The 26468-nt window shown below is 39.9% G+C and overlaps 1 protein-coding gene across 1 annotated transcript in view; it reads left to right on the top strand.

Annotated features, from left to right (window-relative positions):
- Positions 1-5276, top strand: part of DCHS2 (dachsous cadherin-related 2) — a 117693-nt gene extending 112417 nt beyond the window's left edge. Inside the window, exons 19-20 of the mRNA XM_065634627.1 lie at positions 502-640; positions 2647-5276. Of these exons, the coding sequence (XP_065490699.1) occupies positions 502-640; positions 2647-5276 (2769 nt within the window). The remainder of the gene's footprint in view (positions 1-501; positions 641-2646) is intronic.
- Positions 5277-26468: the final 21192 nt, after the last annotated feature.

Here is a 26468-nt window from a genome sequence, read left to right as displayed (position 1 = left end):
GTATTCCGTGTATGAAAATCAAGGTGTTTCTGAAAGCAAGGAGAAAAGCCAATTTTAGTTGCAGTCCATTGTAGGTATTCCTTCCATTAGTATACCATTGAAAAAAGAGATTCAGTGATTCACTGAACTCATTGTCATAATGAACTACAACTAGATGTAGAACTAGGTGGGTTTTACTACAGTATAAAGTTTACTATGAATTTTGGCTGTATTGTATGCATCATTTTCAATAGCACAACTCTTTGCGGTTTTGTCCCAGAAAAACATGAGTAGGTGAAACTTTTTCCAAAGCTGGGAACTGTGTTTGGTGTGGGGTTTTTTGTTGTTGTTGTTGGTTTGTTTGTTGTTGTTTTGTTTTGTTTGTTGTTGTTTGTTTGGGTTGGGGTTTTGTTTTGTTTTGTTTTGTTTTTCCTAATTATAATAAATGAAGGTATGGTATTTTTTATGTTAAAAATCTCTTATTAAACTCTTTCAAACCTGTAATTTTGGTTTATATGTTAGGTGAGCTTGCCAGAGCTCATTTCTATGGATTCCACTGTTCTGACCGTTTCTGCTGTGGATGGGGATTCTGAGCATAATGGAATGGTTTCCTACAAAATCCTCTCTCCCTCTGAGGGATTTGCTGTTGATCACAAGAATGGTGAGTCTGTAAGCATGGTTGTTGATTTCAGCTTTTTCAGTGTAAACTGAAGTATCATATTGCACTTCCTCACCTGTTGACAGTGGTCACTTGAATTCTGAAAATCTTTGGCGACTAAAGTCCACTATATGTTTTGGCTAAATCTGCCATAATCACTGAAGAACTGAAAGCATCAAAAACTGGAGTTCCAGTTTGTCCTTGAACCACGCACAAAGCGGGTAGTCATAACATCCTATAGGTGCTATTCCTCTGGCATGATTTAATAGAAAAGTTGCTGTATGTTTTGCATTATTTCATAACATTTCAGCTCACGTATTAGGTTTCATTCAATTGAAGTTCATACTTATTATTTTTCAGTAGAAGTTGAACCTATCATTGTGGAGCTTCTCTACAGCGTGGGCAGTATGTTTGTAAGATTGCTTATTTAGGGAGCTTACATTATCCTATAATCCTAAATGGAATGTAAAAGTTTTCCAAATTGAGAACACTCTTTCCAAAGTTCATAATTTTCTTAGATGGTTAAGAGATTTATCATTTTAAACTTTCTTGCCTAATGATCCAACACTCTGTGAGGTTGAAAACTGTGTGTGTGTCACTCTGTATGCATGTGTACATACAATTTTTGCTGATATCAGCCTCAGAGATGACTAGATACTGCAAAAATCATATGCAACTATTATTCAGTGAGCAAGTTCCTATAATTTATTTGCTGTTCCCAGGTGTTTACATGAGGTGAATTTTTGAACGCAGTATTGTTTGGGTGATGGCAACTACAAACACTGAAAATACTAATGTCTCACCGAGTTAAAGCTGTTTTCTGTTTTACCCATTTGTTACTCTGTATTCACCAACTTGTCTTTGTCTTTGGTTAATGGTTGTTTTTAACTGTGGTCAGAAAATTGTCACACAGCGTTGTCTCTGTGGTACTTAGCTATACACTGTGAAGAGTGAAGTAGAAGTAGATGGCTTATGAAAATAAGAGTCAGAATGGTTTGGGCTGGAAGGGACCTTTAAAGATCATCTGGTCCAACCCCCATGTTTAGATAAGCAATTTGAATGAAATGTGTTTATATAACTTACTGGCAAACCTGTCCAAATAACAAACATGCTTATAATGCTGTTACTGGATTGCAAGCTGTTCTAGTTTAACCTCAGCTGGCAACTAGTACCACACAGCTGCTCACTCACACCCCACAAGTGGGACAGGGCAGAGAATCGAAAGGGGGGGAAGGAAAAAAACCCATGGGTTGAGATAAGAACAGATTAATAGAACATCAAAGGAAGATAACATAATAATATCAATAGTCTATACAGAGCAAGTAATGCACAATGCAGTTGCTCACTGCCCACGACACCAATAGCCAGTCAGTTCCCAAGCAGCAGTATTTGTCCCCTGACCAGCACCAGTTTATTTACTGAGCGTGACATCGTATGGTATAGAATACCTCTTTGACCAGCCTGGGTCAGCTGTCCTGACTGTGCTCCCTCCAGCTTCTTGTGTACCTACAGCCTTCTGGCTGAAAGATCCTTGACTTGATATAAACATTGCTTGGCAACAAACAAAACATCAGTGTATTATCAACCTTCTTCTCACACTAAATCCAAAACATAGCTACTAGGAAAAAGAACTAACTCTATCCCAGCCAAAATCAGGGCACAAGCAAAACATGAGAACTAACGACCTTCAGTAATGCACTTGCACAGCATAGCCACCTCTAATAAGGAGCCTAAATTCCCTTAGCTTTATTTTATTTTCTGCAGTTGGTATGTTCAGCCTGCTATGAGAAAGATAAGTTTTTGCTCATCTGAATGCAGTCTCTGTATTTGATACTGCATCATTGTGGGTAGACTTTGCAGCATTAGCTGTGGTTTCTTAGAGTTACTTTGGGGTATGCAGCCATTACATTTGAGTCACTTTCAAATATGACTGATTAGATTCAGCTTTTGAAATCACATTTACTTGTCTTAGTGAGTGTGGGGTTTTATTAGTTCTGTTTTATTTTCAGGTTCAGTGTTCACCGTGGGACCAGTGACACACCTGGAAAGGACTTCCATTATCCATCTCCTGATAGAAGCCACGGATGGTGGCAGTCCCACTCTGAGTGCAGTTGCCTCTGTAGAGGTGCACGTAGAAGATGCAAATAACTACGCCCCTCAGTTCACCAGGGAGCTGTACAATCTCAGCGTGAGCGAGGATGCCTCCGTTGGAGAGAGTATTCTCACATTTTCAGCCATCGATTATGACTGGACACATGAAAACACATATGTTGAATACTCTATTATTGATGGTAATGCTGAGAATTTATTCTCCGTGGAAGCAAGTGTTATAGAGTCAGAAAAATCCTACAAACTTGCTGGCAGTCTTGTTTTGAGCAGTGTTCTCGACAGGGAAGTGGCTCCTTCTCACTGTTTGGTCCTCCTTGCTTCTGATCGTGGAACACCCTCTTTAAATTCAACTGCTACTGTGCTCATAACTGTGCTGGATGTTGACGATAATCCTCCAGTATTTAGCAGCCCAGAGTATCATATTCATGTCAAAGAAAGCATCCCTGTAGGTAGTCACATCACTGAAGTTTCAGCAACTGATTGTGATGCAGGCACTAATGCAGAGATCACTTACGCTATCATTTCTGGAAATGACAGGGGACATTTTCGCTTGGATGGGAAAACAGGTTCAGTGGATTTGATGAAAACGCTGGATTATGAGGATACCATGAAATTCTCTTTGATTATCCAAGCCACAGATGGAGGAGCTGATGTAGAAAACGTGGCTTTTTCAGTTGTTCTTGTTACCATCTTAGATGACAATGATTATGCCCCACTGTTTTTGTTTCCCAGCCTGAGCTGCATTGTGAGTGAAAATCTACCTACCTTTTCTTTTGTGTGCGCTGTTAATGCACTGGATTTTGATAAAGGCTCCTATGGCCACCTAACCTACTCCATCCAGTCTTCATGTTTGGCTCATCGGGAAGCTCCTAGAGACCATGACGTGTTTTTCATTGATCCTTTGACAGGAGATATTCATACAAAGCAAATGTTTGACTATGAAAGTCAGAATAGCTACTGTCTCATAATACAAGCAAAAGACAAAGGTGACTCAGTGGCCACCCTTACAGTTCAGGTAGATATTGAAGGGAGAGATGAATTTGACCCAGTGTTTACACAAGATCAGTATTTCTTTAATCTCCCTGAGAAGAATGAAGCAGGCCAGTTGCTTGGCAGAGTGACAGCATCAGACAGTGATGGTGGACTGGATGGAGTTGTTCATTACTCCCTGCTAAAAACTTCTCCATTCTTTTATGTGAATCAAACCACTGGTAGTATTTATTTAACTCAGACTGTTCACGGAAAAAAAAAGGGCAGCAAAAGGAACGACGACACCTTGGAATTGTTGGTAAGAGCTCATAGCCCCAAAATTGAGTCAAAGTTCACAGTATGCAGCGTTTTGGTAAATGTTTCCAATTCTCCTGAGAGTTATCCCATGGTGTCAGCGTACAGCCTGACGGTTAGCAGTTCAGTCTCCTTGATGGTGTTCCTGCTGCTTGTGGTCAGCCTTCTTGCACTTATTCTGAGACACAAGCGGAAAGATCTGATGAACTCTTGTGTGAAAAGAGAAGCAGTATCCTCCTCAGGTACTGATGTGAATTCAGCCAGCAAAGATAAGGACTGCCAGAAAATCCAAAGTACTGAGAGCAGTATGCTTCCCATGGGTGTTATAGCAGAATGGCTGAGCTTAGCAGGAATCGGAGAAGGGAAGGATGCTGGTGTCCTCTGCAGGCATTCAGACTGCAGTAGCCATGGTTCTGCTGAAGGAGAAACTACAGAGGATGAGGAAATCAAAAGAATCAATGAGCATCCTTGCAGAAAGAGTGCCAGCTTGGCGCTGAGTGAGCATGGCTCACAGATGCCAGATTCGGGAATCCCGAGAGAGTCTGATCAGCTCTCCTGTCAGTCTGGAGAAACAGATGTCATGGCTACAATGCAAAGCAAAGAAAATGAGCAGGCCATTAAAGAAGAAGGTAGAGAAGAAGCTTGTGAGACAGCCTACGCACATAACAAAATGTTGTCTCAAACACTTAAGAAAATCAGAGAAAAAGAGAAAGACATAATGACAGACCTCACAAGAGAATATGTCTTGATGTCAGATAAGCAGGACTCTGGATATGATTCACTTACAACTCTTGGCACCTCTGATGAGGATATCAGAAGTCGTTATAACTGGGACTGTGTGCTCAGCTGGGAACCCAGATTTCAACCTCTTGCCTCAGTGTTTAATGATATTGCAAAACTGAGAGATGAAAATATACATATTGACAGCTTCCCTACAGAGAAGAAATCTCTTGTTTTCCCTCCTCCCTTGATAACATCAGTAGCTCAGCCTGGCGTAAGGACAGTGCCACCACGAAGGCCAAATATAATATCAGGGCAAGCATTTAAAAAATACCCTCATTCTCCCCTTATCCATAATCCTGGGTACCCCCCACCAACCATGACCCCCAGTTTTTCTCCCTCTCTCTCTTTACTTACCATCCAGACACCTACTGCTTCTCCAGTAATGTCTGATGGGAGAATGATAGAGGTGTGTCTTATTGATCCAAGCAATAAACTTGCAACAGAGGAAGAAATTCAGGTGTAGGTTGTTAACTGACAGTATTTTATGGAAAAAAGATGGCTTAAAATACAGTTTGTTATTGTTAACAAGCAAAATATGCCTGTCAGAGCTGTATCACCAGTATTCTTTCTCTTTCCATGAGCTGAAAAAGTTAAAATATAAACCAGCCACAAATGGGCTAACTATCCATTTTGTTCTTCCCAGAATACACTACAAGGCCATGAGGCTTCTACTCTTTCAGCTCCCAACAACTGTGGTTTCCTGTGTAAATCACACAGCCAGATGCCTGATAACCAACTTGAACGATTTTCCTGTTTTTTTTTTTTCCTCATAAATATGTCAATAACAAATTAATGGTAGTAATTCTTTACTGTGGAAAAACTTTATTAGCATGCTGGTGGGTTCTGACCACGTTTGTGGTTGTATTAGAAGAGGATACTAGAGGGATACTCAAGTACTGCAGAATTGAGCTGGACAAAGAATAAAGCAAGGATTCCTATCCAGCTCTTTCTCAAGTGTCTGCCCAGGCTTCCCACATCTTAGTCCATGGGTCCCAATGGCCATTTGGGCCTGGTATAGTTTCATCATCTGCAATGGCTCCTCGATGGCCTTTGTTAGCTATCTTCATGCTGTGGAATCCCAGTTAGCGGTTTTTGTGCGCCTTTCATTTATCTCGTGGTGTAAAGCCAGCGAGTCCTGATTATCTGAATAGTAACGGATGACTCATAGGGTCCCTTGGAAAACTGAATAACCAGTGGCAAGATAAAAGCAATGATCTTCTCTATTACTAGAACTAAAATAAACACTTGTTGTCTTTCTGTCCTGTTACAGAAGCTGGCTTCGTGCCCAGACAGCAGTAGGGATGGCCAGTGTTGCAGCTCTGAAGGGTTTGTGCGCCTCCACCCTGGTCTTTGGTCCTGTGCTGGGAATATCTCTTGCAAGACCAGATAATCTGGCCTTGTTTGTTGTATGTATCATACATATGGCATTTTGTGTATGTATGTATATCCAGATGCATACACATGCCTATACTGCTGTGTATGCTTGTATATTGTATCAGATCAATAAAATACACAGAAAAGACATGTAGAGTAACTCTGTTTTCTCTTCAGTGTATATTTACAAGTCTTTGGTTCTTTTGCATCATGTGTATTAGAACTGGGGTATAGGGAGGGGTCTAATTGGTGCCTGGGAATCTGTTACAAATGGATGTGTACAGAGTTGTTTATTGTACAGGTCATAAAAAGTGGAGGAAAAGCATACAGTGCTGTTACACAAGTGATCTTGTGGGATCAGCATCGTGTGTAGCAGCTTTTGTCGTTTTCTTGGTCACACATGTCAAGATCCTCTCTGGTTGCAACCTCTGGGCTCATAAACTGTCTTTGAATAAGATGCTGTTGCTAAGGCTACACCTGCATTGTACTAATATGCAACAATGTCCATGCTGCTATGCGAGAGTGATTCTTTTAGAGCTGGCATTTGTTCTTCGTACTGCCATGGAGTATGAAACGAGATGTAGCTTAGGAATTCATTGGAGCAGACAAATGTTACTGGAAAAGGAGACTGAAAGATAAGTTTTGTAGTCTGACAAAAACCTGTGCTAGGAAGAGGAAAGCAAAGGAGAGGAATCATTCCCAGCTCATATCTGAACATGGAGTATAAGTTTAAGGCCATAACTTCAGAATAAATTGGGCCATTAGATTTGCCATCTCAGGGCTGTGTGATAATCTTTTTGGCAGAGTCCCATTTTGCATTTTATGTTGATACAGACTGCATACATGGTTTTCAAAATTTCAAGATTAATTCATGACCTTTCAAAGTAACTTGCTCTGGCTTCTTGACTCTGCAGTTATTTTTGCAACTGAATGGCCAACGTCAATTTTTGAATGGCATTTCAGTGAGAAATTTTTGTACCTAAAAAGCAACTGAATGTGATGCTGTGGTATCAACATGTATAATTTCATTGCTCAAATAATGTATGTTTTAAAACTTACCTTTACATACTTTTTCTATTATAAAAGGCTAACATTTATCAAAAGGGGTTATTTTCCACCTGTTAACATTATGTTATCTACAGCCTGTTTCATTTTTTGACTTACATGTCTTCACTTGTAAAGTAATTTCTAATAGAATGTGAGGTATTCTTTGTAGTGTTCAGTTCTGTGCAGTTATAGATTCAGGGGGCACGCCTGGCATGCAGAACTACCTTTTTTGTATAGTCGACATTTTAGCTAATCTAATTTTGGTTTTGGGTGGTCATGGTCAAGTGGCAGCTATTGCTCTGAGGAGCCATGAGCACGTGCTATCCTGATAGGGGTTATCTTTGCAATAGGTGATCAGTGGAAGAATAAATTTTGACCTCACCATGCTAATGTGCACCGTCTTCCTATAGTTCTGCTTGAAAAGTGAGCAAACCCTGTATCCATTTCTGCCCTTTTTGTTCCTTCAAATGCAGCTTGTTTCCAATGCCTTTCTGAAAGGATTAGGTATGGCTTGCATCCTATTTATCAAGTGCATGAGATAACCAATGCATACTTTGCGTTCTTCTTAAGCGTTAAAGTAATCTTTTCCTTGTCTCTTTTGTATTTGTTCATTCTGTATCAAATGGGAAACAACAATTAGCTGACGTATTGTTGTTTTGTATATAGTCAAGCTTAAAAATGCAACTATTGAAACAAGCATCTGCAATAAATCATGTATAGTTCTTTTAACCTTGCTGTTTTTATCCCTAAGTAAACAGTATAGCTTCTATAATTTACCATGAGTTTAATATTAGCTTGCCTCAGAGAGGCTGTGTTACTTTGCAATTCTGCACACCAGTTTTAGCACTTTGGAGGAGGTACAGAACTTGTTAGTGGAAACTCATATTAAGCTCAAAAGGCATAAGCTATAAAATAAAAGACAGTTGTCTCTTCTGGAATTTTGGCTGCCTGCCTTCTGGATTTGCTCATTGGCAGCATTGAAAACAGTGGTGTAAATCACTACCAAATGGATATCAAAATTCCATCTACCAGTAGTTATCATTAAATTGATGTTCAAGCAGATTCCTGTGCAAAGAGGAAAAACCTTAATATTTTTAGGGAATCCATCATGTATGAATTATAAAAATATATATACCTATTTTCTAAAATGATACTAAAACCACTAGTTACCTACGGAAGTCCATATTTAGTTTGTGTTTTATCTTCAGCTGAAGACAACAATTGTTTCTAAAGCAGTTTTAGATATAAATAGTTCTAATAAAAATGAACCCTTGTTACTAAGTCCATTGCACTGCCAGTTCCTACTATCACTTACATTTGGTTGCTATCAATTCTCTGTGCTGTATGTCACTTGTTTTCTTAAACTAACATGTAGCTTCCGGACAAAGCTTTTCTCTCTTTCGGAGACCTATAAGCCAAAAATGCTGACCTGACAAAAAATGTAACTAGAATATTAGCTAGCACCAGACTGATGATTGTGCTCATATGGCTTTATACTTTTGCAGCTCATGGAGTCAAAGGCCAATTGGCAATCCAATCGGCCATCGTAAGTCTTGTGTAAGTAAGTGTGCAGGGCCATTGGGATTAGACCTCCTCCCGGTGCGTGCTGACTACATTGCTCCTTGAAAACCAGCCCACTGGGGGTGAGGGCACAGGGAGATCCTTGCAGGGAGGGAACTGACAGTGGTTGGCCGAGAATGGAGGGTGGTGTTCCCTAAAATCCTGTAAAAATGCTAATTGGAACAGGAGGCAGTCGTGACTTCGCAATTGAATATACTGTGGTGGGAGGTTTATATTTAGAATTTGGCTTCCTTTGCAAGTGAAATGGCTTTGCAGGTTCTTGCTCATAGTATCTGGCACAGCAGAACCAATCATAGGGCAATATGTGGCTTAGTTCCCTGTAGATGATCTGGTTGGAATAACTAAGGTGTTGCAGAATCAAATTGAGTATACTTTTGGGTGTTGCATAGCTGCTAGCTCTGCTAGCTGTTCTCTAGCACGTATACAAAGTCTAATGTATATTCAATATGTGTATGGATTTGGATGTTCAGATTTCATTAAAAAGAGCTGCAATCTGGCATCCAAATTCTCTTGGTGGCTTTGAAAATTCCACCATAAATACAGACAACATTTTAAAAACATTGGAAAAAATGTGGATGTCTAAGAAAAAGAAAAGGGGCCTTATAGAAAGGAAAACTGAAGATCTAAAACTTTCTGGTTTAGACTTGCACTTTACATTGCTGCTAGGGCTATTCCTCATAAAATGCAGATGCTTTTCTTCTAAAATGTATAAAACTTAATAGAAGAGCATCTGTAAGGAATACATAGGGGTGTAAGGGTAGGCTAGAAGTGTGAAATGGTTCTGTTTCTTGACACATATGAATTACTTGAGCTATGTAAAAAATACCAAATCCTTTAGCTGATGATAGTCACAAAAATCAAAGTTGCTGCCTCATTACTGTATAAATGTTTGACTGATCCAAACAAGTCCTGTGCCAGATGAAGCATTAGATGCCAAACCATATGCATGGAAATGCAGATGTCATGGTAAAGGACTGAAGTGATCCACCATGGGATTCAAAACATCAGTTGAAAATCTCATTACAGTTGGAGAACTTGAATCTCATCAATATTCTGTTCAAATCAAAGGAGTGCTGCCCTACAGACTACACTTAAAACTATCAGCCATGTCCATGTCGTCCTGTCCACTAAGTTTAACACTTTCTTTGAAGCTTAGAGTATTTAAAACAATGCTGGTCACCTTCCCTAAAACTGCATGTTAACTGACTATGAAAAGCTCTCAGAAAATGAGAGTTGAGCTGTTGATTGTGCCAGCTGCTCAGCCAACAGTAGCTGTTATATAAAGGTGACATTTGAAAATGGATGGGGTTAGATGATGCCCACTCACTAGTCCAACCTGGAGGAATACCTTGCTGTTATTTGTGCCTACAGCATTTCATTGAAAACTTTCAAATGGGAAATTCAGAAGAGTTTCTAAAATGGTGTAACTAGTGCCATAACCGAAAGAAATGAGTAGCAAGTCAAGCTTGCTTGTGTTGACCTCAGAAATTCCTGTCTCAAGCCCCATCTAGCTGGGTGTAGACTCACTTCCAGCATCTCCCTTTTAAGAAACGGTAGGGTTCATTTAATTTCAAAGGGTTTGAAAATACTGGGTTCTGATCCAACACCCCAAGACTTCTTCCACTGGTTTCAGTGGGACTTGAATAAAAAACGCACCTGGAAGAAATGGACAACATGTGTGCCTCCCTGGTACTGTAACAAGAGTTCCTGGCAGCAGAGCGCTGGTTCCCTGGTGTGCGGGGCTGTAAACCAGCAGGAAGGAGCATTAAAAGAAGGGAAATCAAGAGCTTGGAAGGGAGAGTAGAACCAGCATGGGGTGGGGTGGGGGAGGATTTGGAGGGGAGGTTCCTCTGTGCTTCATGGTGATTGATGCAAGCCTTGCTTTATGTGCTTATTTTGGAGTGACTTTTAGGGAAGCCTGAGAAGGTCTGTAAGGGAAAGGTCACTTAGTGTTTCCTCATTCTACTTTTATGTAAACTACAGCCTGCTGCCGGATTTGCTACTGCTTTTACTGAATGTACAGAATAATCGTGCCTTCAGATAGGGATTTCTTTACTTGTCTTTGTCTTGTAAGCACTTCACCTGTTTTCAAGTGCAGAGTAGAATTAGTCTTCAAAATGATCCAAATAACTCTTAGCATTAAGGTAGCCAGGAAGGTTTGGGGGTTTGTTGAGTGGGTTGTTGGGGTTTTTGGGGGTGATCGTCGGGGTTTTGTGGGTTTTGGGGGGTTTCTTTGAGAGGTACATGTGTTTTTTCAATTTTAAGCTGAGCTCTGCAGTCATATAGCTTTCGTACTTTGAATTTTGTCTTCTTTCACACTAATGGAGCATCTCGTGGCATTGGCTGGTCACACGTTCACTGGGTAGAGATGGATAAGTTTCAGCAGCCTGCTCTGTTCTTTGGCAGCAGAATTACAGAAAACCACATGTAACTTTGTTGCTGAATGTCATACACTGTGCTTGATCGATGCTATGTTTGAACTCACCCACTTTTCCTCCAGATTTTTCCATATCTAGATAAAATGTTCTAGTGTCCACCATTTCTATCCCTTGTATGTTTCTTGTAACTTAGTTTTAATAGCTAAAAATTGTGGATTCTGATCCCTAATCAGTTAAGGTGTGAAGCCAAGATGTGAGTGTTTCCTATTAAAATAATGTGGCATGTTCCATCATTATAATTAGATCTAAATTAGGGTTTGGTAACACAAGCCTCCGCTTACCAACAGTTTCTGGATGTAAACCAGTTTAATGACGTATTCTGTGACTTAAATTGAATAGTGATGTTTATACCATAGAAACAAAAAGCAACAAGGAAATTTGATTACTGCAAGTACTGTGAAGATGAAATGACGAAGCAAGGAGGACATCTTGATAACTGAATTTTAAAACATGAGACTGAGTAAAAGGTACATCCAGTTCCTCTGCCTGCTTGAGACATTAACTGCTTAGGAAGATCTTGTGCTAGTTAAGACTGCTAGCTAGTGTTTTGGGGAATGTAGAGCTGCTAGTCCTTTGTAGAGCTGCTAGTGCTTTGTTACAGCTCTTCTGGTTTTTAACAATGATAATGCTCGCATGTGTAAACAAATGTGCCTGGTATTGTATTCCATGGCAAAATCAGTGATGCCTTGTGGCAATAGTGGGTACTAGTAGAACACCATCAAAACCATCACCCACTGAGTTGCCTCATTTACCAAAAAAACTACCTCAAATAAATAATTAAAAAGACAGATTTGGGGGTGTTCTTTTTAAGAGAGAAAGTAATTATGAATAATCTGGAGGTGTTTAAAAGATGCGTAGATGAGGTTCTTAGGGACATGGATTACAGGTGGACTTGGCAGTGCTGGGTTAATGGTTGGACTTGATGATTTTAAAGGTCTTTTCCAAACAAAATGATTCTATGATCGTAACGTCTTTTCTGTGACTGCTGATTACATGCTTCTAAAATGTGTGTACATTTTTCTGCTGCATGTATTTCCTAAGCAGAGGTGTTGTTAGTCTCAGCGATGACCAAAGAGAGTGACATGTGAAAGTCTGACACAGAAGAGAAGATGGAATAAACTGCAGTTGAAAGGAAGAACAAAGATACATACAGACATGGAGCAGATCTCTGTTAATAAGAAATCCTTGTTAAGAAGAACTGAGTGCCTGCCAGCTCAGCTGGTCCAGGAGACAGTGTTGTGCTGCCTGCCAGGGACAGAATTACATGTTAAAAACCTGACAGTGAGAAATAACCTGTGAAGAACAAAAAAGCTTCCCTTGCTCACCTTCTGTCTTACAACAAAACAAACTGTCTGCTGGAGTCTGTCAAGGATAGTCATGAGAAGTTGAGGCTTCAAGACTTGAGCCTAGATGACCTTCAACAGAGTTCTGCTGGTCTGTCAAGAAAGAGAAAAGGATAGGGGATGACAGTGCAGAGAAGGTCAGGGAGGACACACATAATTTCTCAAGCCTGGTTCTATTACATGGAAGAGAAAAATCAGGTGAGTGGGGAGGGTATAAGGGAGAAAGAAGTGACAGAGACAAGGGGAATGGACAAGAGATTTGGAGGTCTGCAAAACTGAACGAGGCCCTGATCAAATTGAAATAAATTTGAAGCTCACACTGCTTTGAGCATGAGGTTGAATTCTAGACTTTGAGAGGTCCTTTCTGACCTAAATTATTCTGTTACTCTGTTATGGTAAGAAAAAAGTAAGTGTTATCACCAAGAATAGTGATCAGGCTGATGATGCAGTGGGTGATGAAAGGTCAGGTATGACACTGAATGAGATTAGACAAGCACAACTGAGGTTCTTGTGTGTTTCTTAAAAAGATACTTTGCAGCATGGTGAAACTTCAACTGCTCATGCACCAGGTAAACTCAAGTATAATAATTACAATTGCAACATGAGTATTAAAAAAAAGCTGTGCTGTCCAGGGAGAGCAGAACTGAAAGCAAAAGGTGATGTGATAGCATCGTACATTACTGATGTGGTAGGCTGTAAAGAAGTGGGAAGGGACAGCAAAAATAAAGCTGTTTCAAATTCTTGTCACTCTGGGAGAAGACAGCCAAAGAGATCTTTCTGGTTTCGATTGGTTAGAGAGCCTGCTGTAGTCTCTAAGGTTGGCTTAGACACAGGTGTATATGGACACATAGGATTTTCTGTAATTATACTGCTGGGATGTTTCTCTGTGGTAATACATGCATGGCTGGTGAACAGGTATTACTAATCATGCTAGGACCATATAGAGCTAAAACATTCACGCAGTAGATGACGAAAGGTGATCTATATTAATTTTTATTTTGATAAGTAATTAACACACTATGGAAGACTTGACTGTAGAAAACAAGCTTGTATCTACAATCAAAAGTTAGTTTTGTTTAATTAAAAAAAAGACAAAAACCAAACAACGTTTCAGATAAAAGGAAGAAATAGGTCTGTAGCTAAGAATTATGTCTATACAACAGTATCTAGCCAGCAAAGAGAACCAAATTAGTTCTGAATGGGCTGATTTGAATATCTGAAGCTGTACTGCCACATGGTTAGCTCCAGCTAACTGATTCAAAGTATATTAGCTCGAGAGGAACATCACAGTGACATAGCTACACTACCCAAAATAGCTTTGATCATATTCCCTACTGTGTCATGCAAGTTAAATTTTTGGATTATGGACTTCAAAGAGCAAACTTGCCTAAATAGAGAGGTGAAGACATTGGGACCCAGCAGTCTGAACACTGAGGAAGTTTAGAATTGTATCAAGCCAAAGATGTGAACGTTAGCTGGAACTGTCTGGATAGCAAAGATTATCCAGGGCAAAGAAAAGAGGGCATGGACTGTCCAGTCAGGAGTGTTTGTGTTTTAAAGGCGACAAAGCGTAAGGATTACAAGAAGTCAGTGAATAGATTTAAAAAAATTACAACAAACTGCCAAGGGTTCATTGCTCATAAAAAGCAAGAAAATAAGTAGGACCCCTGAAAAAATCTCTCCTGGCTCGCGTGAAAGCATTTTTAACCTTAATTTGCAGTAAAGCTAGTGATGATGTTGACCATGGGATGAATGACAGGATGGAGCTAATAGTTAAGGGCAGGGAAGGAAAAGAGATCACGCATAAAGTGAAAACATACCTCAAAGATATTAATGAGCTCAAACAGAGGGGAAAGAATAGTCCTTGTCCTAAGATTGTGAGAGAGTGTGTGTGGAGTTAACATGCCCAACAGCATGGTGTGGCATGGCATTTAAATAATTCATCAAGGAAGGGATGAGAGAATGCCACTAGAAATTAATGTTGGAGTTCCCCTAGCAAAGAGGGGGAAAGTAGTCTGGGTCACACAACCCTCGAAGGGTTACCTCCGTTGGACTAGAATTAGTTTTATGGAACACAGATGTGATAGTATTGCGCGGGGGTGTCAGGGCAGCTCATGTGCCCAAACCCTGCAGTCTTTGAGGAGATAACTCAATAGACAAATTCAGTGGAATTCAGGTATTTGAGTTTCAGAAAAGCATTTGACACAGTGCCAAGTAAGAGTTAATTCTAGAATGACAATGTTATATCTTCATTGCAGAGTAGATTGTCAGATGAATAGGTCTGGTGGGGAGAGCACTACTAGAGAGGGAGAAAAGGGTGACCTTTAAAAAGGGAAGAACAGAGCTGCACCGAGGTTGTTGGTAGAGACAGATTTTTCTGGGTTGTTTTTCACAGATAGATTTTTCTGGATTGTTTAATATTTTCCAATAGAGACAAGGACAGAAACAAGCCTGATTTGAATGAAGCTTATTCAGTTTATAAGAGGGAATTTGGATTAATTTCATATACGAATTTGTCAGACTTCACGTTCCAGCTATTGATATTCTTATAATATAATGTTCTACTCTAGATTAAGGAGCACCTGAATTTCTGATGTGATTTCTCACTGTAACCAAATCTATTTTAATGTCTTTTTTTTTTTTTACCTACTGAAAACATTGATCTTTTGTACTGTCATGCCATGAGTCATTTTCTGTAGTCCTTGAGTAATTTTTGTGGCTCTCATCAGAACCTACTTTTTCAGCCTCTTGAAATACCAAAAATTATTGCAGTTAAATATTTGTAGACCTGAAGCATTTACAGCCAGTTCTTATTTGATTCTTTAATGCAAAATACCCCAGCTGTTAATTCAGCTGTATTCATCCTCGTATGTGTTCTCTGACCTCAGTAACATTACCATTCCCTTCACTTACTGGATAGTGCTTCTTGTCCCTAAATAATATTGGGGGTTCTTCATGTTTCTTCAGTAGGACAAACCAGAAAGATGCATTGAACACTTTTGAATTAATAGTGCTTCACACAGTTGTATATGAAGACAGAATTTGCCTTGATTTGCACAGAGAAAGGATACGCTAGAGTTTGAAAAAGTTGTATAAAACACGAATGCAGATACAGAAGAGAATGTACTGCGATGGTGGTGTCCAGGATTGTGAGTATTGGCACAGGCTTCAGTACTCTTAAAGGCACTACAACTCACAGAGCTCTGTTTAATCCATTAGGCTATCCAGAACTGCCATTTCTTGATGTGAATTTTGGATCAATAGAATTGTTTCAAAATTTGCCCAGGGATTCAAATATTTAAAAATATTTTGTTTGAATTTTAATCAAGGTATGTTGAAATGCAGTTGAGATTATCACATTTAATAAATAATGCATGAAAATTCAGAGACAGACACATTTTATTTAAGCTTCCAATTTTGCAAATCTACCTCTTTTTCCTTTTCTGTTTCCCTGCCTCTGTTTCCCCCCTACAATATCTCTTCCTGCCAAAAATTGTTTTGTGAATTGAACTCAAATTGGGGAGCTGCAGTCAGATGGCTGAAAGCATATTTTTCTATTAAATGTTGCATTACTGAATCATCTCACTCCATTTTAGGGATGGGGAAGTAAGAAAGTTATGTATAGGGGATATATACACAGATGGTAACATTTTCAGAATGTGGTCTGAAAAAGTTCCACAGCGTGTATTTGGAAAGTGCACTATTTCTGACTGAAGATGCTGTGAGTGGGTTATTCAGGTCATCTCCAAGAAGCAACAATAAGGTCTTTAGAGAATTTCACACCACATTGTGCTCTGTAGATGCCTGATATTTTACAGCAGCTTATTTGTAAAATATTTTAGTAAGTTTTAAAGTTTTATTGTTTCTATTTCTGTCTCTGCCTGTAAAGCCAAGCTTTATTAATGCTACAATTCCAACTATAAAGAATTCTGGGAGAGGGAAGGAACTTATAAATAATGCATTTAGAAACCTCTAAAAAGGATTTACAGAACTTTTGACACACTACTTAAAGGAGAGTATCTCATGATCAGCCACAGACCTTTTTTTTTTTAACATAGACAGTTAGGAAGGAAGAGCTTCCTGGCTTTTTTACTGAATTAATTATATCTCTTATTTGCCACGTAGGAGGGTCATTAAGCTTATTGATGTCTTCAGAGCAGGGTAATTCCAAAGGGGAAATTCCTGGTTTATTTGCGGGGAGAGGAGTCCACTTGGGGAAAGTGGCACCCTGCTTGCAGGGAATGGGGTCTGAGTCCTCTGTGGAAATGAAACTCCCAGTTGGATTCTGAGCTGGATTCCTGGCTGCTGAAAGTTAGCAAAGTGTCATCTGTGCCTCAAGGGCTGGATCAATCGCCAGACGTTATGTATTAGTGCCTGAAATCTGGATGGTTTTCTGTGAAAATTTTGGAGGAAAACACCCTAAATATAACAGTAGTATTTCCTTCCCAGGAAATTTCTCAAGAGGTTTTGTTGTTGTTTAAATGGATTCTTGGTGGATTAATTAGTTGTTTTTTTCCTATGGATGTTCCTCCTGGCCCGAGTGCATCAATACAAGCACAATGCAAACAGTTCCCTTCCTTAAATGACCTTCATTGCAGGGCCCGTTTCTGTGATAGGGCACAGGAGAGACAAGTCCCAGTCTTTTTCTTCCCCCTAACATATTTTCTCCTTGGCATCATCCACAAGGTTTCCCTCTTTTCAATATCTGTAAGTATAAAACTGTAACTTAGTCACCTGGGAATAACACAGTTGAATCCAATTCTTCCCTGGGGCTTTAGCGGTAATTCTCACACAGAATGATTCTCTTAGATACACGGAAGAGTGCTCACAACATAAAAATTACATCATTTCATGCTTCCCTCCACAATAAACCTATCACTTTATGATTATCACAAAACTCATTACTCAGAAATCAAATTTACAAGTCAGAAACAACTTTAATGAAGACACTGTAGAAGACAGAGAGGAAGAAGAAGAAAAGAGGTAGCCTGTCTGTGGGAGCAGAAATTGCCAGAGGTTGAAATGCCTTTGGAAGCTTGTGCTTAAATACTTGTGCAGTTTCAGATCTAGAAGATGTAGCTCAATGTAGCTTGAAAAATTTCAAGAATTCCCTGCTGGCTTTCACCGAAGGAAAAATGCATCTTTAACTTATTTTATTTCCTTCTCTTTCTTTTATTGTAGACATTTTGAATGCTTTTCTCACTTCTTTTGTCTTCTGATTCCTCAGTTTTTAAGTATTTCAGCACTTTTAAAAGCATCCTCAGTATTTGAGCTGCCCTAAGGAACGGAGGGCCAGATTCTTTTCTCTGTTACATTCCCATAAATGTTAAATGGTTCCTGTTATTTGCACAAGGTTTAGGCAAAACAGAATACGATTCAAGGAATAACTCTTCATTTGACAGTGGCTGCTGAAGAACAAACCTGGTGATCTTGAAGGGGAAAGCTGGAGGCTGGACAAACAGATTAAAAAGGAAGTGAGCTGAATGCTCTCCCAAATTCTGTGGTTGTCAGACGGCTTGGCTTAAGTGTCAGGTTTCTTTTTTTGGTGAAGTCCCTGAGTTGCAGCTCAGAGTTTTAAGCCAGGTTGTGCAGTTTCTGTCTTTGGAATGTGCTTTGTTCTCTGGTCGGTTCCTGAGGTGATCCACCCACTGCTAGGATAGGCTTTAAAGTTGTAATCCGGTCTTTACAGGATCAAAGGCAACCCACCAAAATGAGAGAGACTCTTGAGGATAAATTCCTTATTCTGTATCTTGCAACTTGCAGTCCTACCCACTTACTGTAAAACGATTTAGCACATGATCAAAGTCTTTCTATGGCAAGTGACAAAAATTAAGAACTCAACTAGTGGGATTGAGAGCCCAGAAAAGAAAAGGTAATTTAGGGTTTCTAACAGAAACAACTGTATTATGTTGCCAAAGGACTTCAAAGCTGACTCTTTTCTTGGGTTTGACTTGGGTCTTGCTTGCCTATGCTGAGATGTTTCAGAGTATTCCAGTCCTTCCTACACTGGTAATTAGAGGTTGATTAATTCAACATTAATTTTTTTTTTTAATGTTGCTTATTTTGTACCAGATGCTTATTATACTTTAGCCTGGAATACGGCCAAATTAATATTAAAATTAATATTAAAATTAATATTTAAAGTAATTCTGAATTTTGAAATAAATGGGAATTGTAATGGATTATTTATCTTTGGATTTATGTTAACAGGTTTTATTCAGTTTTAGCTGCATCTTTGCAGAAGGATTCAAGTTTGTAAAGCCATCATAACCTAAGATTTTACAGAATTTAAGAATTTTTCTTTTCTTCATACCTAACCCTGCCCCAGGTCATCCATTATAGTATTTTTTAGTATTGAAAGTGATTCTAGCATGATGTTCTTGCAGAATTTTCTATGGGATATTAGCTGGCCAACATTTTTTGTGCACTTCATTTTCTCAAAGGGCTCAGAACTTGGCATTGTGTGCTTCGATGAAGGACAAAATAGAGAAATATAATAAACTAGAAGAACAGATGAGCTCTTGAGGAAAGAAAAAAAACGGATGTACAATAAGTTTAAATCATATTAGTGGGTAGGACTTCTAGGGTTCTGTGTTTCAGTATTGCCTGCTGGATAACAGTGTTTCCTGGTGCTGCATAAATTCAAGGTAGTAATCTGTCATGCATCGTCCAAATGCTATAAAGGCTTTAAAAATAGGAAAAAAAGCAAAACAGCAATATTCAGATGAGTCAGAATGGTGTTATCTTGCTTTATTCTTACATTTATGTATTCTGTCAAAAAAGGGTTGCTCTTCTAATTAGTTGTCCAAGGAAATGATTCCCAGAAGAGGACTCTGATTTTAAAGAGCTATAAATTGACATGGCGGATATTGCTTCATAAGAACTTCTTTGAAGGTTAATGCCAGAAGTGAAACCTTTCAGACATTGTGGGAACCATTTATTCATGTAAAGTAAACAAAGACGTGCAAATGAGTGGTGCCTACGTCATTGAGTGAAGCTGGAGCTGGTTTTTTTGTTGTTGCTTTGCTGTATGTTGCCTTCCACAATATCTTTTAATGTTTCAAGCACAAGCAAACTTCAATCAGATGTAGCCACCACTAAACAAAATCTTCACTCCAAAAAGCACAGGGGATAGTTCAAGTAGCCTAACTTGGTCACTAGCCTATCAGTTTTCTAATTGTTTGGCCCTGCCAAGGTTCTTGCTGAGCCTCCATCAGTGAATTCCTTACGGAGGCAATGAGTGCCTCTGGAGACATGCCGCTAAGCAATTAGCTGCTTTGTTGACTCCCTAAAGAAACTGGTCACACTCAGAAGATGACCTGGCGACAGTGCCCCACAGAACACACAGAAAGCAGGAATCTCCAGTTGCCTCTAGTCACCCAGCACCACTCTGTTCCCAACAGCCACCTCTGTTCCCTGGCTGAGAGGAGTTAAATCATTCATCCAAGAAATCAGAGATTTGAGGTAGGACCTATCTTAAGGGTCTCGATCACCACCATTTGTATCTCAGGGGTGTCCCTCCCTGCTAAGGGACCAGTGTGTTTTCTGATGCAGGACTCTGCCTTCTCTCCCAAAGCTGAGCTGCTGCAAGGATTTCCTTCCCGGAAGGAATGAGTGAGAAGCTGATTCTTTCAGACTCGGTAGTGCTCTTAGAAACAATTTTGATTTTTTGAATCAAAAAAATTTTATTTTGGTTTATTGATTCCTTCTCTTTTACCTCTGCTACCCTGTTCCCACAGTCTGAGCATGCACAGGGCTCTCTCACACCTGATGGAGGTTGGAGGAAGTTCGAAGGCTGGGTTAGTTCAGATCTCACGAAAACAAGCCCTGGTTTATATTTTTAACACCATACCCATAAAAGAGAATTGTTCTTCTACACGGTGCCTTCAGTGAGTGGCAGGTTCTGCAGCAACATAGGGATCTCTTTGAAATCAGTATGTGCAGTCATTGACTCCTGCAGTATGTCCACCTGTAGACAACATCATAGCCATGAGTATGCGGCACACTGTTTTTGAAAAGCCACAACTTTGCTAAATTAAACCAATTCCTTTCAGAGCATGCAGGAGCGCTAATTTTCATTGATTACTCAGTCATGGCCAGGTTTCAAATTTCATCTGTTTTTACTGTAGTTCTTCTGGAAAAAGTTTGGTTAGAATCACTCTCCCATAACCTAAAAATGGTTGCAGAGATTTTGCTTTGACTTGAAGGGGATAAGAAAAAAACCTTCTCTTTAGGCATGGAAAACTTCAGCCTGAACAATAAGTGATTGTGACTGTGGTTGTGAGAAAAATGGGCTTTTAATTGGATTCATTTTGCTTATGTAACCATTTGGCCCCTATTAAGGAGCTGCTCTAATAATCATTTTGCTTATCAATGATATGTAGTCGCCTCTAAACTAACGTATATATAGCAAGACAAATATGCAAGATATATGCCTGTGTTTGTATGCAAAGTTTAAAAAGTTCCAACAAAAGTTTGAGGAAGAAAAGTCCGTCTAGGGGTCTTAGTAGAAAGACATTGCTTCTGGCTCAGGAAATCCTTCAGCCGTAACTGGCTGGATCTTGGGAACATATTCTGGAAAAACTAGATTTGCTGGTTTAGATGAACCTTTGATCCAGTACACTCAAACTTGGGTGAACAAAACAACAGCAGCATGAAGAGAAACTTCCTGTGAGAAGATGGAATGTTTACTGCTTTGTCCCAAGTTCCATGGAGGAAGCACAGGCTTAGCCCTCCTGCTGCGGCTGCTGTCATTGCAAATATCCTGAGTGCTTTTAGAACACTGCTTCAGAGTTAGCTGGACTTGCTGAGTTTGTTCTCAGTGAGCTCCTGCGCAGGATGGTTGGAGAAGGGTCTTGCCTTCTTGTAGCTGTGAGAAGATGAGGAGCTGGGTGTTGGTTCTTGGGTTTGCAGCTGGCTTTGCTGTTGAATGTCTCAAGCTGTTAATCCTGCTGGGCCAGCCACAGCAGATGAAGCTAAGCAGAAAGACTTAGCACTGAAGTTCATGTCAGATAAATACTGGAGCTGACAGATAGAAGAGACAAGCAAATGATGCTTTTGTGCTGGCTGATGGTGAAATGCCTTCCACTAACACAGTAGTCAGGTAAATTAAGCCATAGGTCTCAATAATTACATCGTAAGAGTGTGTAAAGAGCTACATGAAAAGGGACTGGATTTTAAATACGGTGACCACCCACACCCTCGGGAACTCATATAACCGTAAATATTAAGTCAATGTTTAAACAGAGACAAGTAGAGTCGTCACTTGTCAGCCTGGCTGAACAAAACACTGGAAAAGTTGTTGTGTGACTCAAGAGGCAATTAAACTGCAGTAAAATACATAATGCCAGCTCACAAAGGCTGAGACAGAGACTTGAGGTAAGGGAAAAGAGAACTTGTCAATTTAATGTGATAGAGCTGTGATGAGGCTGTGAATTTACTTGCTAATGACTCCTGTAGCAATGTGAGTTTCCTGGTATTTTACTTGAGTTTTTTTCCTGCTATATTTTAGTTTTCAACACAAGAAGAGTGCAAAATCTGTATGACCTATTCAATGAAATGAACAGGATCAGATCTTGGACCAATGCAGGAAACTACCTTTTATCAATGGCCTGAAAATTTAAGTTCCAGTTAATCTAGAGACCAGTGAATGAAAAGTAGTTAAGAGATGTATTACAACAAAAGGGGCTCAGTCAGATAGTTTCCGCTGTGCTATGGCACTCTGTCTTGGCACAATGTTGGCCACATTTGTCAGAGTATTCGGCAATCCAAGGAAAGAGCTGGGAATCATGGTGGTTAATGGGTTAACTCAAGCTTCCTGTACAATCCTCTGGCTAAAAAAAGGGAGCTGAACCTTCAGCCTTGCATCAGTAATCAAGGAGATATTCTGTGGTGTGAGGACTTTTTCATGTTTGTACTTGGCATAGTGCTGTGCAAACTCTGTCTTTTTCTGGCACTCGTTATTCCAGAATATGTTGAATATAAGTCGGGTTTAGAGGTGAGCCATGAGGGTGATAACAGCATTGTTAACTGACAGTCAATTCCCTCTGCTGAAGTTGTACTGCTGAGCACCAAATAAATCCAGATTTGGTCACATGAGAAAGGACTTATTGGAGTGAGCCTGACCTTCTAAACTGCTGATTAGGGCCTTTACCTCCAAGGTAAGTGCTGACTTTAAATACTGAGGCTCTAGGAGGAGGCAATAGCATGACCCCATTTCACAAGACAGAGGCTGCCTATTCTGGCATGAGAAGTAGAGCCAAGAGGACACTAAGAAGAATAACTTCCCGTGTGAGATATTTAATGAAATAATAGACGCTCTCGACACAAACAGTCTCATGTAGGTAAAAATAGACCAAACTGTAGGAAAACCTAGGAAATTGTGCACCCAGGTTTGGAGTATAGTGCACATGCAGTGATCATAAACTCCTTGAACATTTTGAGCTTTGTCACTTTGCCTAAGAACTCCCCTCTTGTGGACCAGATGGATTAAGGAGTGTTAATGCTTTGAAGCACAAGTCTCACTAGGAAGGCATTTTAAAATTGCAGGGAGCAGGACAAATAGTTATCCCTGACTGCCTGAATGGCAGAGGTGCTAAGACAGTAAGCTTTTGGTTTTGGTAGACAACTCCTAAAACTGGAGGAAGGGGCGAAGAAGGTTAAATGAATTAAGTCATTGTAAAATCATCACCACCACCAAAAATGGATTTAATGGAGAGCTGAATAAAGCAGGAAGCAAAACAGTTCAAGTTAAAGACAAATCAAAATATTTAAACTTCTGAAATGTTTGAAGGTTTAATTATTTTGGCCAATAAATATAAGCCAAATCACAAAGAATTTTGGTTGACTTAAATAAACTTTTTTTGGAGGAAAAGCATTTCTTCCAAAAAAATGTCACCCTTCTCGAGTCAACAGAACATTATAAACAAACCAAGTAAAATCTTTACTTTGTTATACAAAACTACGTAAAGACCCCACCAGAGAACGATATTCCCTCTTGAGCATATCTGCTCCATATGATCAAAGATGTAAACAAGACCTTAGATACAATAATAAACCAAAGAGTTTAAGGCTGAAGTTCCTTCCCCGCTCCACCAAAATTATGAAGTTAGGCAGTTTAACCCAAGTGGTCTCGTTTTCAAAAGCTCAGAGTACATCTACTGATCTGCAAGACTTCTACATTTTCATTCTGCTTTTGTTTGTTTCCATGGAGTCTAATAGGATATATAGGTACGTGACCATTGAACAGGATGGTTGGGAATACAGTGTGTGGCTGCTTGCCTTCTCCATGTAGGGAGCACATTGGGCCCATGTTCAAGTCCTTCAGCTGGCTCATAGCTCTGGATGCTGGATTAGGGTTTATTTAGGCCTCAGTCTTCCACCACATTGATCGATCAAATCCCAGCTGCATTAAAAGGTTGAATTTCAGTCTCTGAGCCACCAGCACAGATGCGACATTGGCGACCAGCACACGCAACTGCATTGTGTGATGGCTCAGTCACGAGGGCCTGGAAGAAATCAGGCAAGCATAGAGAGCGGCTGTCTTGAGGAAACCCAGCAAACCTTCCATCTTCTCTGCTTTCAGAACTGCCATTCACAAAACTTGTCTCCAAACCTCCTGTCAGCCACTGCTTGTCCCCTTACAGTTGTTCCCCCCTTCTGCTCTTTTCAATCAGGTTCTCCTTGAAAAATAAGTCAGAGATTGTGGAAAGGCCCCAGTCGATTTTAGTAATTTTAAATAATGTGTGCTCAGATTTATTTTTTAATGATGGACAGCATTAGGAAACTCAAAAGTTAGTTTGAGTAGACTGTGAAGAGTTTGCGAAAACAGAGAGAAAATTAAAACAGTATTTTAAAAAGCAATAGGTTATTTCACAATAAAAATGTCATCTTTGGAAATATGTTTTCTTTTTATTACACATAAAGAGATAAAGGAGATGGTAAAGTCTAATATTTGACATTTCAAGCTGAAGGTATTTAGATTAAGGAGGAAGAGCAAAAAGAAATATTGCATCTCCAGCCTGCTGTTTCTTCAGATGTGGCTTCAGTTTGAGCACAGAGGCATCTCTTAAGGAACTGCCAGATACATCAATGTCTCTTTAAAAATGAACAAAATGGAACTGTCATTTGTTCAAAAGTGTAGATGCAGCAACTAGTGAGCAGTTTGCTGTGTCTGGCATTCCTCGCAAAGAGGGGCGCCAGAAATTTACTGGCAAAACACTTCAGCTAAGTGATCTCAGATAAAAAAATGAGAGCTTCTGCTAATGAACAGTCAGTGCTGTGAGCATAAACATTCATCAGTAGTCCCAGAGTGGAAGGTATCTGGCTTTGCAAAGACTCTCGTTTTCCTTGCACCTATCTGCACATTTAGCCCTGTCTTACTCTGTGATGGTACTGGAACTGGAACGCACACCACCAGAAGAAAGAGCAAAGGGCATCTGCTCCCAAGGACACAACGCAAATGCCTTGGTGATCTCTTCCCAGAGTCTCATAGCTTTGCTCCAGAGGCAGCTGCAGGAAGGCTTGCTATATCCACAGCTTCCAAGGAAGGTGGTGAAGGTCATAGGAACTGTCTCAAGTCCTGCCCCAGCTGTGGCCAACAGCAGATGCCTGGGACAAGAGTACCAAAACCAGCACAGTATGGTCCACTGGGGGACTGGTATCCACCGTGACACATGGTAAGCTGCAAGCCGTATGGGCAAAAATTGTGTTTGAGAGCACTGCACTAACCTGTTTTCTGTTAACTGCCCTAATCTATTTTTTAATTCCTTTAAACTTCTGGTTTCCATAAGGTAAGGACAATGCATTTCACCATTTAATTATGCACTGTGTGGGAAAAGGCTTTCCTTTCTCTTCATGGCATTCAGAATTAATTGTTTGGGGTGATGTGTATGTTTGGGAATATTTCTGTGCAACCGCAAATGAATTACTAAGACTGATAAAAGTGTCAACTTGATTTAAAACCTAAAGCATTAGATCAGCAGTTTATGCACTGCAGACACTAACAAACACTTTAAAGTGTTTTATAGTCAAAAACTTTAAAGAAATAAGGCAGCTGTGGCTGTGGTGCTAAAGGTTTAGTGTCTCTATTTGTGGGAAGCCCATGTTAACTGATGCAAATAACATCCTGACATTGCCAAAAGGGGCCTTTGCAATGCCTTCCTCTCACCTCCAGATGACAAATACACAGATGTGTACAGCATTTGCAAATGGAACACAAGCCTGGAAGAGATTTGGTATTTGCAGAAGGATTTTCTACAGCATTTGAGGAAAAGAACTAGGAATCCTACACATCAGCTTGATGTAAGAAACCTTGCAAATATGTCTGGTCTTTGAGAAAGTACAGCCTGCGGTGGTCAGTCGTGTTGTGAGGTTGAGATGCTTTAGAAAGTTGCTGAGGCTGTTTGTGAGGCTAAATGGGACTGCACCTCCCACCTACCCCATGCAGGACTTCCCTAGGATTCCTGATGAGTGATTCCTTGGGCATAGAGGAAAGCGTATTCAATATCACAAGTCTGGGTCAATTGAAAAGTGTAAATTCAAGGAAAGACATTTCATTCTTTCCTTGAATAATAGATGAAACCAATAAAGCTGGTCACACGTGCCAAGGATACGTACCCAGGCAAATTAAAGAGTTAATGACAGTGCCCAAGAAAAATCCCTGCCACCTCAGAGGGGGCAGAGGTGAAAGAAATTCCTCTCAGTTAGTTTATGTTTACTGCAAAAACTATTTTCTCATTTTAAACAGGTATTGTTGGTCCCCTGCAATAGTCTCCTAGCACAGTCCCCCTGCTAGAGGGGACTATAGCTAAAAAGAAATAGGATGTATCTAGTTTAGTCAGATATGAATTGACAACTCACCTTTTATCATTA

The sequence above is a fragment of the Caloenas nicobarica genome, chromosome 4 (genome assembly GCF_036013445.1).
Source record: "Caloenas nicobarica isolate bCalNic1 chromosome 4, bCalNic1.hap1, whole genome shotgun sequence".
Classification (NCBI taxonomy): domain Eukaryota; kingdom Metazoa; phylum Chordata; class Aves; order Columbiformes; family Columbidae; genus Caloenas; species Caloenas nicobarica.
Note: the sequence above shows the minus strand (reverse complement) of the source record. Positions and strands in the feature narration are given on the sequence as shown.